Source organism: Oncorhynchus kisutch, linkage group LG2, assembly GCF_002021735.2.
Source record: "Oncorhynchus kisutch isolate 150728-3 linkage group LG2, Okis_V2, whole genome shotgun sequence".
In the NCBI taxonomy this organism is placed as follows: domain Eukaryota; kingdom Metazoa; phylum Chordata; class Actinopteri; order Salmoniformes; family Salmonidae; genus Oncorhynchus; species Oncorhynchus kisutch.
The window spans coordinates 2,284,353-2,301,245 of NC_034175.2; the positions used below are offsets into that span (position 1 = coordinate 2,284,353).

Sequence of the window (16,893 nt, forward strand, 5' to 3'; positions counted from 1 at the left end):
CACACACACACACACACACACACACACACACACACACACACACACACATCACCTGACTCCGGGTAGCACACACAAACCAAATCAGATATTACATTGTTTATTCCTTGCATATTAAGACTGTACAGAAATGAATAAAACTTGGAATTAAATGTGACCTAAGCAGCATCAAAAGCCATGTCCATTGCCTCACAGGTTTGGTTTCTCCACAGGTCTAGGATCAGCAGATTCGTGTTAAGATGATGCTTCACACACACACACACACACACACACACACACACTGCAGGTCTCCAGACCGACTGACTCAGGATCCGAGAATGACAGAGATCCTCTGATACACCAGGCAGCACATCAGTTTCCCAAGCCTCCAGACAGGAATACAGAACTGCATCATGGGCACTAAGAGGAGCAAATCCACACACCAGGGCCATATAGTACAACATGTAAACCATAACATACTACACAGTCCTACATATTTGGTAGAATATTTTACAGGTAACATGTACCGTAGCTGAAAGGAAATGATGTTGTCAGAAAACAGCTTGGCAAACGTCTTCTATTTTGGAGTCAAACTTTGTACAGTATCTACTGTATGTAATGACAAGACTCATACTTACACCGCTTCACACGCTGTGTTTAACATCTTAGCTGGTGAGAGAAAAACAGAGGAGAAAGAGAACCTCACCCTCGTGCCCCTCTCTCCCTCTCGTAGTGTCTCAGTCAGTCAGTCCAGTATCTCCTTGATGCACCAGCAGCAGAGTACGAAGTAGAGGCACTCCTTGAGGGACTGGATGAAGCCGTAGGCAATGTTCCCACCAAGGAAGTTCTTCCCTCTGCCTAGGCCCATGGCCATGTCACGCAGGTTCTGCCCGAGGGAGGAGGGCATGGCCTGGGGGAGAGGACGCTGGGGGTGCATGGCTCTGTGGCACTGCTCCACACGGAGGACAGGAGGAAGAAATGATAGAAATGGGAGATGAGAGGAATAGGGGTCAGGTCAATCCCAGAGGAGTAGAGGAGGAAAGGAAGAGAAGACCAGGGTTGGACTGGGTGTGAGTGGACAGAGAGCTCCTGTCCAGAGAGCTCCTCCTATAGTGACATCAACACTACCAACACCAGGGGGTGTTCTCTCAGCTCCTGATTTTTCTCTATTCTATTCTTCTACACTCTGGAACACAGACACACCAGTCACCCCTGGTTATGAAACATTCTGTTCACTGGCTGTGGGTGTGTTCTGCACCCCACCACCCCTCTCTCTCCCTCCCTCCAGCTCTCTCTGCATCTCTAGGGTTTTTGCCAGTCTGGAACAGTCTCTCCCTATGTAAAGCCTAATCTATCCACCACACCTACAGTACACCCCTCAGGATAGTTCCAGTATCACCTGCTCAATGCAACTCTACTGTAAATACGCACAATATGCCTCCTCTCTTTGTCCAGGACTGTGTGACTGTCTATTGTTTCTCTCATCTGGTAATATGTGTTTTGTGTTCTGAACAGGTTGAAATAAGTAAGCCCCACTATTCTGATTTCTATATTGTTGGATGACTGCATGGTGGTCATCGTCGAGGTTGAAATGATTCTGAGAAGGGCAGCTATAGGACATGTTATCACCAGGGGTCTGAATATAGAACATTTACTGACATGGACCCTGCACCAATGCACGTTCTCTAACCCCAGACCCTACTGTACACCTTGGCACTTAATGTAGAGGCACAAAATAGCCTCTACCTCGCCCTGCGGTAACTCAACTAGCCTCTACCCCCCCCTGTGGTAACTCAACTAGCCTCTACCCCCCCCCCCCTGTGGTAACTCAACTAGCCTCTACCCCCCCCTCCTGTGGTAACTCAACTAGCCTCTACCCCCCCCCCCCTGTGGTAACTCAACTAGCCTCTACCCCCCCCTGTGGTAACTCAACTAGCCTCTACCACCCCCCTGTGGAAACTCAACTAGCCTCTACCTCCCCCCTGTGGTAACTCAACTAGCCTCTACCTCCCCCCTGTGGTAACTCAACTAGCCTCTACCTCCCCCCCTGTGGTAACTCAACTAGCCTCTACCCCCCCCTCCTGTGGTAACTCAACTAGCCTCTACCCCCCCCCCCTGTGGTAACTCAACTAGCCTCTACCCCCCCCCCTGTGGTAACTCAACTAGCCTCTACCCCCCCCCTGTGGTAACTCAACTAGCCTCTACCTCCCCCCTGTGGTAACTCAACTAGCCTCTACCCCCCCCCCCCCTGTGGTGACTCAACTAGCCTCTACCCCCCCCCTGTGGTAACTCAACTAGCCTCTACCCCCGCTGTGGTAACTCAACTAGCCTCTACCCCCCCCTGTGGTAACTCAACTAGACTCTACCCCCCCCCCCCCCTGTGGTGACTCAACTAGCCTCTACCCCCCCCCCGCTGTGGTAACTCAACTAGCCTCTACCCCCCCTGTGGTAACTCAACTAGTCTCTACCCCCCCCCCGTGGTAACTCAACTAGCCTCTACCTCCCCCCGGTGGTAACTCAACTAGCCTCTACCCCCCCTGCGGTAACTCAAGTAGCCTCTACCTCCCCCCTGTGGAAACTCAACTAGCCTCTACCCCCCCCCCCTGCGGTAACTCAACTAGCCTCTACCTCCCCCCTGTGGTAACTCAACTAGTCTCTACCTCCCCCCTGTGGTAACTCAACTAGCCTCTACCTCTCCCCCTGTGGTAACTCAACAAGCCTCTACCTCCCCCCTGTGGAAACTCAACTAGCCTCTACCTCTCCCCCTGTGGTAACTCAACAAGCCTCTACCTCCCCCCTGTGGAAACTCAACTAGCCTCTACCTCCCCCCTGTGGTAACTCAACCAGCCTCTACCTCCCCCCTGTGGAAACTTAACTAGCCTCTACCTCCCCCCTGTGGTAACTCAACCAGCCTCTACCTCCCCCCTGTGGTAACTCAACTGCCTCTACCACCCCCCTGTGGTAACTCAACTAGCCTCTACCCCCCCTGTGGTAACTCAACTAGTCTCTACCCCCCCCCCCCGTGGTAACTCAACTAGCCTCTACCTCCCCCCGGTGGTAACTCAACTAGCCTCTACCCCCCCTGCGGTAACTCAAGTAGCCTCTACCTCCCCCCTGTGGAAACTCAACTAGCCTCTACCCCCCCCCCCCTGCGGTAACTCAACTAGCCTCTACCTCCCCCCTGTGGTAACTCAACTAGTCTCTACCTCCCCCCTGTGGTAACTCAACAAGCCTCTACCTCTCCCCCTGTGGTAACTCAACAAGCCTCTACCTCCCCCCTGTGGAAACTCAACTAGCCTCTACCTCTCCCCCTGTGGTAACTCAACAAGCCTCTACCTCCCCCCTGTGGAAACTCAACTAGCCTCTACCTCCCCCCTGTGGTAACTCAACCAGCCTCTACCTCCCCCCTGTGGAAACTTAACTAGACTCTACCTCCCCCCTGTGGTAACTCAACCAGCCTCTACCTCCCCCCTGTGGTAACTCAAATACCTGTACCACCCCCCTGTGGAAACTCAACTAGCCTCTACCTCCCCCCTGTGGAAACTCAACTAGCCTCTACCTCCCCCCTGTGGAAACTCAACTAGCCTCTACCTCCCCCCTGTGGTAACTCAACTAGCCTCTACCTCCCCCCTGTGGAAACTCAACTAGCCTTTACCTCCCCCCTGTGGAAACTCAACTAGCATCTACCTCCCCCCTGTGGTAACTCAACTAGCCTCTACCTCCCCCCTGTGGTAACTCAACTCCCTCTACCCCCCCTGTGGTAACTCAACTGCCTCTACCCCCCCTGTGGTAACTCAACTGCCTCTACCCCCCCTGTGGTAACTCAACTGTCTCTACCCCCCCTGTGGTAACTCAAGTAACTTCTTCCTGCCCGATCCTGTCTCTTTCCTTGTCCTGTCCTCTCATAATCTCCTTGGTCGTCTCCTCGAAGTGTAGAACTTCAATTAAAACAATATATCTTCCTCACCTGTATTTAGCAGAATAAATAAGTAAAGGGGATATGTTCTATTTAATAGTTATGAATCAACATTTAAGAAAACACATCACAGGAGACCAAAGTGTAAATCCAGAAACTGCATTTTAAAGCCAAACTCACCAAGAAAGATTCATGACATATGCATTTATATGCCATCTGTGATTTCAGGTACAGGTGTAAACAGATGTATTTTCCCCCAAAAGAACAAGAGCATTACAACAGAACTGTAAAAAGTAAAAAATTAAATCAATATATTTGTGAAGGCTAATTGAAAATAACCCTTTGGCTTTCAAAACTCAAATTAAAAAGTACATCAAAACAACAATATAGAAACTTTAAAAAATGATTTCCATGCAACAAAGGCAACTGTGATGAACAATGACAACGCTAGAATGTTTCACAAATTATGTAGAGGATAGATGATTCCTTTTACACACACATCTTGGGGCTTGTATACTTGTTTTCTTGTTGCCTATCCAGGACCTATAGTCACTTAAACAGTCTGTGTCTAACAGTCTGTGTGTTTGTGACAGAATGAAGCAAAGACCTCACACACAGAGCACAAGTGCCACCATGTAAGAACTACACTCCCAACCATAAACTCTGATCATCCACACATCCTCTCTCACAACACACACACAAGCACGATGAGAAAGATGAATAAAACAATTACCTGTCCAGGCTCAAAGAGCCCTTTCTCATGACTAGAGTTGCAAAATTCAGATAACTTTCCCCAAATTCCCCAGTTTCCCAGAAATCCTGGTTAAAATAATCCTAGAATTACACGAGCGAATAAACAGGAATTCCGTGAATCCTCCCTCCAACCAGGATTTCTGGAAAACCACAGGATTTTGCAACCCTACTGATGAGACAGAAATATTTTGTACAGCAGGTGGCAGATCCCAGTTTACGCTTCACTTCCACGTTTACAGTTTGGTTTCAGCCTCCCTCAAAAACCTGGACATGGTTCATTGGCTAGAATCAAAATGAATTGGATTCAGAGAGAAAAGTATTCTGTGGGTATTACATGTGAAATACAGTATCTGGTTCTGTCCCACCCATGTTATTAATAACATCTAAACAATAAAGACTTTCATTTCAGAACCAAGAACTCAAACCAACCAATCAGATCTGATGTTATTTACAGGTGGAGTGGAAATCCCTCCAGTGAGAGCTGCGACATCAAGCAACCGTGACAACAACAAGTGACAACAGGAAGTAAGAATGAATGTGCAATAGAGGAGCGGATTGGCATCACTGGACCTGGGTGGTGAGAGTCAGTGTCCTTTTTGCAGAGTCTTTGATGGACTGAGAGACCATGTGACAGGATCCAACGGTCCACTACATTTGGATTAAGTACATCAACTGACTGTACAATAAGCACAGTACATTAGGTGACAGACTGCACTGGAGTGAGGTGACTGCATCGAAGAAACAAGGCACGAGTAAAAGATACAAAACATATCATGAAGAGAAGGAGGGAGAGGATGATTCCTCCACGTTCTCTCCCTCTACCATCTTCTAATTCCAAGGAAAACAACACGTCAAAGTCCAATGTCTGACCAACGTTCGCGAAGCTCCCAGATTTTGTTGTGAACAACACTGCAGTTTTCCCTGCAGTGAGCTGACAAGACACACATCACACACTAATGCTTACGCTAATGCTAACGCTAAAAGCTAATCTCCTGACCAAGTGTTGCAGCACATTTGGGGAGGAGATAAAATCTATGCTTTGAATGCTCTGGAACGAACGCTTTCGGCATTAAACACACTTCATCCAGTATGCCCCCCAACCTCTCCACCCCCCACCCGTCCAGACAGAGACATGGCCATAGATTGTCAAGGCAAGCAGATATTAACAACAAATCCATTGAAAAGCAAGAAAATATTGGCATTAATCCGAACTATGATTCCAACACAGCACCGATTAAATTGTGACAGCCGCATTTGGGTTAACTGTGACAACGTCGTAGAATTGGTTTTGAGCTCTTTCAGATGACATCGTGTCTAGGTCTGATGACATCTCTAGATGTGGAACCTCCCCCCGGCCTCCTGCCCCTTCCTAGTCTTCTCTCCATCCCTCTCTATGTAAAGACACTATACTCCCAATGAAAGTACACATGACAGATACAGACTAGCACACTGTATGTTGGTGTAGGAGTCATCTCCATGGTTTCTGCTGCCCCAGTCCAACCAAGTCCACTTTCTTTGTCATGAACAGGACAGAAAGGTAAGACCAGTCCCATGCAGACAGACAGGTAAGACCAGTCCCATGCAGACAGACAGGGAGACCAGTCCCGTGCAGACAGACAGGGAGACCAGTCCCATGCAGACAGACAGGCGGATGTCGGACATCCTTTTATCAAACTCCACCTTCGGAGGCCGGAAAGAAACCTTGTCCATATTTGGACAGACGGAGACAATGGTTGTTGGTATAGCAACCCCCTTTTTGCATACAGAGACGTCCTCCTTGACATCACCAGGTATCACTCAGGGTCAATGGTCAAAGATGAAAGGTATTTTAATGGAAGTGGCTTGATGGTAAGCGAGGGCCCTGATTGGTGTGGACACAAAAATGTCAATGCATATTAACAGGAGGCCTGATCTCAGTCATGATTGGTTATTCATGTGTTCCACTGATGTTTGATTGGAGGATCCATGTCTGAGCTCTCTGACGAGTCCAATCATCAGACAAGTCTTTGGAGTGCTTCTGTGACAGTGAGAGAAACTGTTTCCTCTGCCATGTCTGGATCAAGACCTCTCCCCCCATCCCTCCATTCCTTTCTCTACGTTTCACTCCTCCCCTCCAAGGTGCATAGTCCTCCTTTACTATGATAGAGTCATTTCTGAATGATACAATGGCATGATTTAATTAATAATGCTCAGTTTTTTACTAAATTGTATTAATTTCTGTCCCGATTAGAAGGAAAATAAAGTGTTCCTAGGTGTTACTCCCACGTTCTTTGGAGGGATGGAGGGAGTGGACCTCGATGACGGAAGGATGAACAGAAGGAGGGATCACGGAGGTAACAGTGAGTCGTCCAGGAGGAGAGAAGGGTGTGAGGAAAAGCAGAGTGCAAATGATTTTGGCAGAAAGAGTTAGAGGTGTTTTTTTGTCTTTCCTTAATGTTGGCAGCACTGCTTATGTGTGTAGTGTTTCTGAGAGTGTGTGTGTGTGTGTTGCATTGCTGTGTGTGTGTGTTCAGGCCCCGTGCTCCACTGGTTGTTGCAGACACACCTCACTGCCTGCTGATACGATGGGCAGTCTGTTGTCCATGTGGTAACTGATCAGGTGGCTCACACTCTCAAAGTGGTGGTCTTTGGTACGTACCTGAGTAGTTGGACAACACGCACAGACAGACACACACACACACACACACAGAGAAAGAGAGAGGGTCACAAAACATCACGTCACAGCTGATAAGTGGGAAGGCTTCGGGTGGCTCGCTCTAACTCAGACACCTCTCCCTCCCAACTCACCACTCCCTCTGGGTCGACCAGTAGTAGGTGTTTGGGCTGACCCCCCTGTTGTCCAGTGAGGACGTACTGTCCAGGGGTGGTGCCTGACTCTCGGACCAGGAAGTCTCCGTCACGGGTCAGCAGTCTCTCAGCCTGCCTGCGACTCAGGCTGCCGTGGAACCAGGCCTCGCACTGCAGCTGTTCCACCAGAGGGGGCGCCGCTGAGACCCCCAGACCTGATACACCCAGGGAATCATCAAACGGCTCTGAGGGGAGAAGGAGAGAGGGCAGAGCGAGAGAGACGTTTTGAAACCATATGACCAGACCAGATTCATTCTTGATACATTCAGGATAACAATATTCTAATTTCCCCTATGTCCAAACCCAAATGAAAAAACTAATGACTTCTACTGTAGTGTAATTACTGCAATATAGCTGATAACCATTCTAATTAGTCTTATCTGAGATGACTGATAGTGACTGCTGTAGACTGCAGGGCCAGTTGATGTATTGTATACAGACTCTAGCTGATAGGGCCAACTGGGACTCACTCATGTCGAACGCATCTCTGTGAGCATTGCCATTGGCTGCAGCTGTTGCGGGGCGGGGTTTATCCACATTGACGTATGAGGGGTCATCACACAGGTCCCGCCCTCCCTCCTTTGCTCCCACTGAAACAACCAATCAGAGGAGTTTAATCACATAACTGTCTGTCAGTATCACCTGGGAGGTGTTCAGGGATGGGAAACATTTAGACATATAGAATATCTGTTCTGCGATGTCACAGATAGAAGAACCCAGATAATTCACAGGATGTATAAATCTGAAGCATCTGTTACGAAATTCTTCTCACCAGCAGATATGGTGATGAGAGGAAGTCCAGTGGGAGGAGATGTAGTTAGATTAAACCTACAACTACTAAGGACATGGTGATGAGAGGAAGTCCAGTGGGAGGAGATGGAGTTAGATTAAACCTACAACTACTAAGGACATGGTGATGAGAGGAAGTCCAGTGGGAGGAGATGTAGTTAGATTAAACCTACAACTACTAAGGACATGGTGATGAGAGGAAGTCCAGTGGGAGGAGATGTAGTTAGATTAAACCTACAACTACTAAGGACATGGTGATGAGAGGAAGTCCAGTGGGAGGAGATGTAGTTAGATTAAACCTACAACTACTAAGGACATGGTGATGAGAGGAAGTCCAGTGGGAGGAGATGTAGTTAGAGTAAACCTACAACTACTAAGGACATGGTGATGAGAGGAAGTCCAGTGGGAGGAGATGGAGTTAGATGAAACCTACTACAACTACTAAGGACATGGTGACCTCTAGTGGACAACCAGAGACTTACACAACCAGATACTTTTTTATTTGACCTTTATTTAACTAGGCAAGTAAGTTAAGAACAAATTCTTATTTTCAATGACGGCCTAGGAACAGTGGGTTAACTGCCTGTTCAGGGGCAAAACGACAGATTTGTACCTTGTCAGCTCGGGGATTTGAACTTGCAACCTTCCGGTTATTAGTCCAACTCTCTTACCACTAGGCTACCCTGCCACCCCTATTTAACTATTCGTCACAGACGGATCGGCTGATTTCAGCAGAGCGAGTCGACAAAGACATACAAGCGTAAATATGTACATTGCATTTCTAAATCTGAATGAGCGGGTGTTAGGGTGCTAAATATCCATATTTACGATGAGCGTATTATTCAACTGCATGTACGATAGATGAATTCCTCTGTCTCCCCTTCTCCCGCTCTTTCTTTCCCCAGCCCTTTCACTGTGTAACCAGCCGTCATATCGGGTTAGTCCACTAGGGACTTTTCATTGCATTATGTTAGAAATCAACGTATAATCTATCCTGTGTGTGTTTATGTCATTTTGTGTGATTATTTAGTTAGTCAGTAAATAAATCAGCCAGTTTGTGTATCGCTGAATCATCATGCAGACTAGGGTTGGTGCAAGTCAACGAGGTTCAGAATGAGACTGATATGAGGTAATAATAATTCATGGATGACTAATATGATAAAGGTATATTCTGATATTCTTCAGTCAATTCGGGGAAATTGTAACTCATTAAACAAACTTTTTCTGTGGTGCCCCAAGATTGCTAATGAGTTAATTGTTACGTCATTATTTAATCACATAATCATTTAAACGTAGTAAATTTATTTAATTAAATAATTGTCATCGCATTAATGGTATTCACGTCACAACACCCCTATGGGAACACAGAGACCAGTTGACACACACACTGTCCGGGAGCAACACACACTGTCCTAGAGCAACACACACTGTCCTAGAGCAACACACACTGTCCTAGAGCAACACACACTGTCCAAGAGCAACACACACTGTCCTAGAGCAACACACACTGTCCTAGAGCAACACACACTGTCCTAGAGCAACACACACTGTCCGAGAGCAACACACACTGTCCTAGAGCAACACACACTGTCCGAGAGCAACACACACTGTCCGAGAGCAACACACACTGTCCTAGAGCAACACACACTGTCCTAGAGCAACACACACTGTCCGAGAGCAACACACACTGTCCGAGAGCAACACACACCGTCCGAGAGCAACACACATTGTCCGAGAGCAACACACACTGTCCTAGAGCAACACACACTGTCCGAGAGCAACACACACTGTCCTAGAGCAACACACACTGTCCTAGAGCAACACACACTGTCCTAGAGCAACACACACTGTCCGAGAGCAACACACACTGTCCTAGAGCAACACACACTGTCCTAGAGCAACACACACTGTCCTAGAGCAACACACACTGTCCTAGAGCAACACACACTGTCCGAGAGCAACACACACTGTCCTAGAGCAACACACACTGTCCGGGAGCAACAAACACTGTCCGAGAGCAACACACACTGTCCTAGAGCAACACACACTGTCCTAGAGCAACACACACTGTCCTAGAGCAACACACACTGTCCTAGAGCAACACACACTGTCCTAGAGCAACACATACTGTCCTAGAGCAACACACACTGTCCGAGAGCAACACACACTGTCCGAGAGCAACACACACTGTCTGAGAGCAACACACACTGTCCTAGAGCAACACACACTGTCCTAGAGCAACACACACTGCCCTAGAGCAACACACACTGTCCGAGAGCAACACACACTGTCCTAGAGCAACACACACTGTCCGAGATCAACACACCCTGTCCTAGAGCAACACATACTGTCCTAGAGCAACACACACTGTCCGAGAGCAACACACACAAGGTCAATCTGACTCATTTCCTCTCACTGTGTCCGTGTCATTCTCTCACTGCAAGTCATTGTATTGTGTCACCTCATATCCTTTAGCTGTGTGTGTGTGTGTGTGTGTGTGTGTGTGTGTGTGTGTGTGTGTGTGTGTGTGTGTGTGTGTGTGTGTGTGTGTGTGTGTGTGTGTGTGAGAGAGAGAGAGTGAGAGGGATGGCTCACTTGGTAGAGGGGGAAGCGGCTGCTTGTGAATATCATTCTGACCCGGCTGTCCATAGGGCTGAAAACACACACACCAGAAGCAATTAGGATACAGATGGAAAAACATACATTACACTGACCAACTGATGACACTCACATACACACACACATTGTGAGGTGAATAAGGTGAGAGCCAGAGAGAGTGGAAGACTAAGGCCTGCTGTGATGTGAGAGTGAGACTGGGTCAGATGATTAGCCTACATACTGAACTGCCCTCTCTCCCCTGGAGCTGCAGTCTGGATTCAATACAATTGACTAACAATTACTTGATGTGTGTGTGTGTGTGTGTGTGTATGTAATATATATATATATATCTCACCAGCGTAGCCACAGGGCGGGCCCTCATGTCCACCAGTCCCCCAGGAGGAGGTTGTTTCCCGGGGAAGTTATTATAGTACGGAACATCTGCAGGGGGCGGTGCTCCCTCATCTTCCTCTTCCTCCCACGCTGAGCCATCAAACGGAGCCATCCTGAGAAAGGGGAGAGGAGTCAGAACTCAGGAGTGACACACACACACACACACACACACACACACACACACACACACACACACACACACACACACACACACACACACACACACACACACACACACACACACACACACACACACACACACCTGTCATGGGGGGTGACCAGTTTGGGGGGGTTCTTCAGGTACTGTTTGAAGCGTAGTTCGAAGGCCTGCCCTATCGTACTGATGACTTCCTGGGCCAAGCCCTCCGAACACTCCAGGATATGACACGCTGGACAGAAAAGAAGCAGAGAGGAGGGTAAACAACAGAGGTAAGGAAACAGAATATTGGCACTGCCTCGCTGTCCAAAGAAAGGTACTGAACAGGGATTTGATGTGCTGCTGGATAAATATATTGAGTTTATTTATTTTTACAGGGACAGTGCACATTAATCAATGTTTCAGTAAAAGTGCCAGTTTTAGCCAGCTGGCTAATTTTCAACTGCAGTCCCTGGGCAGGTTATTAAAAACAATTACAATATAGACAATCAATGAGCAGTGAGCACACGCAGAATAATATAGGACAAGCAACACGTAGCATGCAGACAAAGCAATAGCACAAAAAGCAACCAAACAAAATACATAAAAGCAACAAAGTGGAGGGATGACATTGATGTAAGGTACTGAACAAGGACTGGATGTGCTGCTGGATCAATCTATTGGAGGGATGACATTGATGTAAGGTACTGAACAAGGACCAGATGTGCTGCTGGATAAATCTATTGGAGGGATGACATTGATGTAAGGTACTGAACAAGGACCGGATGTGCTGCTGGATAAATCTATTGGAGGGATGACATTGATGTAAGGTACTGAACAAGGACTGGATGTGCTGCTGGATAAATCTATTGGAGGGATGACATTGATGTAAGGTACTGAACAAGGACCAGATGTGCTGCTGGATAAATCTAGTGGAGGGATGACATTGATGTAAGGTACTGAACAAGGACCAGATGTGCTGCTGGATAAATCTATTGGAGGGATGACATTGATGTAAGGTACTGAACAAGGACCAGATGTGCTGCTGGATAAATCTATTGGAGGGATGACATTGATGTAAGGTACTGAACAAGGACCAGATGTGCTGCTGGATAAATCTATTGGAGGGATGACATTGATGTAAGGTACTGAACAAGGACCAGATGTGCTGCTGGATAATCTATTGGAGGGATGACATTGATGTAAGGTACTGAACAAGGACTGGATGTGCTGCTGGATAAATCTATTGGAGGGATGACATTGATGTAAGGTACTGAACAAGGACCGGATGTGCTGCTGGATAAATCTATTGGAGGGATGACATTGATGTAAGGTACTGAACAAGGACTGGATGTGCTGCTGGATAAATCTATTGGAGGGATGACATTGATGTAAGGTACTGAACAAGGACCGGATGTGCTGCTGGATAAATCTATTGGAGGGATGACATTGATGTAAGGTACTGAACAAGGACCGGATGTGCTGCTGGATAAATCTATTGGAGGGATGACATTGATGTAAGGTACTGAACAAGGACCGGATGTGCTGCTGGATAAATCTATTGGAGGGATGACATTGATGTAAGGTACTGAACAAGGACCGGATGTGCTGCTGGATAAATCTATTGGAGGGATGACATTGATGTAAGGTACTGAACAAGGACTGGATGTGCTGCTGGATAAATCTATTGGAGGGATGACATTGATGTAAGGTACTGAACAAGGACTGGATGTGCTGCTGGATAAATCTATTGGAGGGATGACATTGATGTAAGGTACTGAACAAGGACCGGATGTGCTGCTGGATAAATCTATTGGAGGGATGACATTGATGTAAGGTACTGAACAAGGACTGGATGTGCTGCTGGATAAATCTATTGGAGTGATGACATTGATGTAAGGTACTGAACAAGGACTGGATGTGCTGCTGGATAAATCTATTGGAGGGATGACATTGATGTAAGGTACTGAACAAGGACCGGATGTGCTGCTGGATAAATCTATTGGAGGGATGACATTGATGTAAGGTACTGAACAAGGACTGGATGTGCTGCTGGATAAATCTATTGGAGGGATGACATTGATGTAAGGTACTGAACAAGGACTGGATGTGCTGCTGGATAAATCTATTGGAGGGATGACATTGATGTAAGGTACTGAACAAGGACTGGATGTGCTGCTGGATAAATCTATTGGAGGGATGACATTGATGTAAGGTACTGAACAAGGACCAGATGTGCTGCTGGATAAATCTATTGGAGGGATGACATTGATGTAAGGTACTGAACAAGGACTGGATGTGCTGCTGGATAAATCTATTGGAGGGATGACATTGATGTAAGGTACTGAACAAGGACTGGATGTGCTGCTGGATAAATCTATTGGAGGGATGACATTGATGTAAGGTACTGAACAAGGACTGGATGTGCTGCTGGATAAATCTATTGGAGGGATGACATTGATGTAAGGTACTGAACAAGGACCAGATGTGCTGCTGGATAAATCTATTGGAGGGATGACATTGATGTAAGGTACTGAACAAGGACCAGATGTGCTGCTGGATAAATCTATTGGAGGGATGACATTGATGTAAGGTACTGAACAAGGACCGGATGTGCTGCTGGATAAATCTATTGGAGGGATGACATTGATGTAAGGTACTGAACAAGGACTGGATGTGCTGCTGGATCAATCTATTGGAGGGATGACATTGATGTAAGGTACTGAACAAGGACTGGATGTGCTGCTGGATAAATCTATTGGAGCGATGACATTGAGTCTCACCTCTCTGGTTGACTGGGTCTTTGGCCACGTATGCTACATACTCTGCTGTGTCCTGAGGGAGAGAAAAGAGAAGAGGGGGATGGGGAGGAGGAAGAGAGGGTGGGAGGGGTAAATGAGAGGGAAATATGAAGAGGAGGGTGAGTAGAAAAGGGGAGAGTGGGTGTGTTGGAAGAGAGAAGGAAGCAAAGACGTTTAGTCGGAAGAGCTATTAACACACAATGATCTAGAGGAGGAAGAGGAAGAGCTATTAACACACCATGATCTAGAGAGGAGGAAGAGGAAGAGCTACTAACACACCATGATCTAGAAATGAGGAAGAGGGAGAGCTACTAACACACAATGATCTAGACAGGAGGAAGAGCTATTAACACACCATGATCTAGAGGAGGAAGAGGAAGAGCTATTAACACACAATGATCTAGAGGAGGAAGAGCTATTAACACACAATGATCTAGAGGAGGAAGAGGAAGAGCTTTTAACACACAATGATCTAGAGGAGGAAGAGCTATTAACACACAATGATCTAGAGGAGGAAGAGGAAGAGCTATTAACACACAATGATCTAGAGGAGGAAGAGGAAGAGCTATTAACACACAATGATCTAGAGGAGGAAGAGGAAGAGCTATTAACACACAATGATCTAGAGGAGGAAGAGCTATTAACACACAATGATCTAGAGAGGAGGAAGAGGAAGAGCTATTAACACACCATGATCTAGAGAGGAAGAAGAGGAAGAGCTATTAAAACACAATGAACTAGAGAGGAAGAAGAGAGGAGGAGGAAGAGAAAGAGCTATTAAAACACAATGAACTAGAGAGGAAGAAGAGAGGAGGAGGAAGAGAAAGAGCAATTAACACACCATGATCTAGAGAGGAAGAAGAGGAAGAGCTATTAAAACACAATGAACTAGAGAGGAAGAAGGAGGAGGAAGAGATGAGGAGGAAGTGCTGGAAGAGAAAGAATACATGTCTGAGGAAGAGAGGCAGGGAGTTCCACTGACGTGGATGAAGACAAAGGAAGGAGAAAGAGAGAGAGAGAGAGGCATAGAGAAGTAGATGGGTGGACAGAGTGAAGCAGGGAGAGAGAGAGAGGCATAGAGGAGTAGATGGGTGGTCAGAGTAAAGCAGGGAGAGAGAGAGAGAGAGAGAGAGAGAGAGAGAGAGAGAGGCATAGAGGAGTAGATGGGTGGACAGAGTGAAGCAGGGAGAGAGAGAGAGAGAGAGAGAGAGAGAGAGAGAGAGAGAGAGAGAGAGAGAGAGAGAGAGAGAGAGAGAGAGAGGCATAGAGAAGTAGATGGGTGGACAGAGTGAAGCAGGGAGAGAGAGAGGCATAGAGGAGTAGATGGGTGGACAGAGTTGAAGCAGGGAGAGAGAGAGAGAGAGGCATAGAGAAGTAGATGGGTGGACAGAGTGAAGCAGGGAGAGAGAGAGAGAGAGAGAGAGGCATAGAGGAGTAGATGGGTAGACAGAGTGAAGCAGGGAGAGAGAGAGAGAGAGAGAGAGAGAGAGAGAGAGAGGCATAGAGGAGTAGATGGGTGGACAGAGTGAAGCAGGGAGAGAGAGAGAGAGAGGAGTAGATGGGTGGACAGAGTGAAGCAGGGAGAGAGAGAGAGAGGCAGAGGAGTAGATGGGTGGACAGAGTGAAGCAGGGAGAGAGACAGAGAGAGAGAGAGAGAGAGAGGCATAGAGGAGTAGATGGGTGGACAGAGTGAAGCAGGGAGAGAGAGAGAGAGAGAGAGAGAGAAAGAGGAGTAGATGGGTGGGTGGACAGAGTGAAGCAGGGAGAGAGAGAGAGAGAGGCATAGAGAAGTAGATGGGTGGACAGAGTGAAGCAGGGAGAGAGAGAGAGAGAGAGAGAGGCATAGAGGAGTAGATGGGTGGACAGAGTGAAGCAGGGAGAGAGAGAGAGAGAGAGAGGCATAGAGGAGTAGATGGGTGGACAGAGTGAAGCAGGGAGAGAGAGAGAGAGAGAGAGAGAGAGAGAGAGAGGCATAGAGGAGTAGATGGGTGGACAGAGTGAAGCAGGGAGAGAGAGAGAGAGAGAGGAGTAGATGGGTGGACAGAGTGAAGCAGGGAGAGAGAGAGAGAGGCAGAGGAGTAGATGGGTGGACAGAGTGAAGCAGGGAGAGAGACAGAGAGAGAGAGAGAGAGAGAGAGAGGCATAGAGGAGTAGATGGGTGGACAGAGTGAAGCAGGGAGAGAGAGAGAGAGAGAGAGAGAGAGAAAGAGGAGTAGATGGGTGGGTGGACAGAGTGAAGCAGGGAGAGAGAGAGAGGCATAGAGGAGTAGATGGGTGGTCAGAGTGAAGCAGGGAGAGAGAGAGAGAGAGAGAGAGAGAGAGAGAGAGGGAGGCATAGAGAAGTAGATGGGTGGACAGAGGCAGAGCAATGAATAGAGTGGGTATAGAGGATGGATAGTGAGGTGAGCGAGGGAGAGGGCTGTATGACTCACTGGGTCTCCTCCAGAAGCGAAAGAGATGGACTGCATGTGATGATTTGCAATTATCTGTGAAAAGAGAGAGAGAGAGATCATGTCTCTCCATTCAGCAGTAGGGGTTGGTTCCATTGACAGTTAGATATAGTGTATATGAAATACCTAACTGACTGGATGATGTAATTAACACCATGTAACAGTCTGTAATAACAAACCCAGATAGCTCAATAACAACAAACACTCATTCAGGATCCATGCCCGAAAGTGCTT

At 47.3% G+C, this 16,893-nt stretch overlaps 2 protein-coding genes across 7 annotated transcripts in view; both read right to left on the reverse strand.

The window, feature by feature from the left end:
- Positions 1-77: 77 nt before the first annotated feature.
- On the reverse strand, positions 78-1,758 carry LOC116376514 (lens epithelial cell protein LEP503-like). Of its 2 annotated transcripts, none has more exons than XR_004211924.1 (2): positions 615-1,758; positions 78-396 (listed from the first exon to the last, which is right to left on the reverse strand). XR_004211924.1 is itself a non-coding variant. In XM_031837307.1 (2 exons), exon 1 carries the CDS (start codon positions 911-913, stop codon positions 722-724), a length of 192 nt encoding a protein of 63 aa, XP_031693167.1. In that variant the 5' UTR covers positions 914-1,693; the 3' UTR covers positions 78-396; positions 683-721. The 2 variants fall into 2 exon arrangements, 1 of the variants encoding a protein (XP_031693167.1); XM_031837307.1 differs by having other exon boundaries at positions 683-1,693.
- A 2,208-nt stretch (positions 1,759-3,966) lies between these two features.
- The window catches only part of LOC109888011 (SHC-transforming protein 1), a 31,472-nt gene continuing 18,545 nt past the window's right edge, over positions 3,967-16,893 (reverse strand). For all 5 annotated transcript variants that reach the window (XM_031837327.1, XM_031837317.1, XM_031837333.1 and 2 more), the window contains 8 exons: positions 16,642-16,695; positions 14,192-14,243; positions 11,535-11,661; positions 11,235-11,385; positions 10,877-10,934; positions 7,963-8,082; positions 7,433-7,677; positions 3,967-7,283 (listed from right to left, as the gene is read on the reverse strand). In XM_031837327.1, the coding sequence (XP_031693187.1) occupies positions 7,155-7,283; positions 7,433-7,677; positions 7,963-8,082; positions 10,877-10,934; positions 11,235-11,385; positions 11,535-11,661; positions 14,192-14,243; positions 16,642-16,695 (936 nt within the window). In that variant the 3' untranslated portion in view covers positions 3,967-7,154. The remainder of the gene's footprint in view (positions 7,284-7,432; positions 7,678-7,962; positions 8,083-10,876; positions 10,935-11,234; positions 11,386-11,534; positions 11,662-14,191; positions 14,244-16,641; positions 16,696-16,893) is intronic.

Bases quoted from the DNA above. Each gene is read 5' to 3' on its own strand.
- LOC116376514 (XM_031837307.1), bottom strand. From the start codon at position 913: ATGCACCCCCAGCGTCCTCTCCCCCAGGCCATGCCCTCCTCCCTCGGG.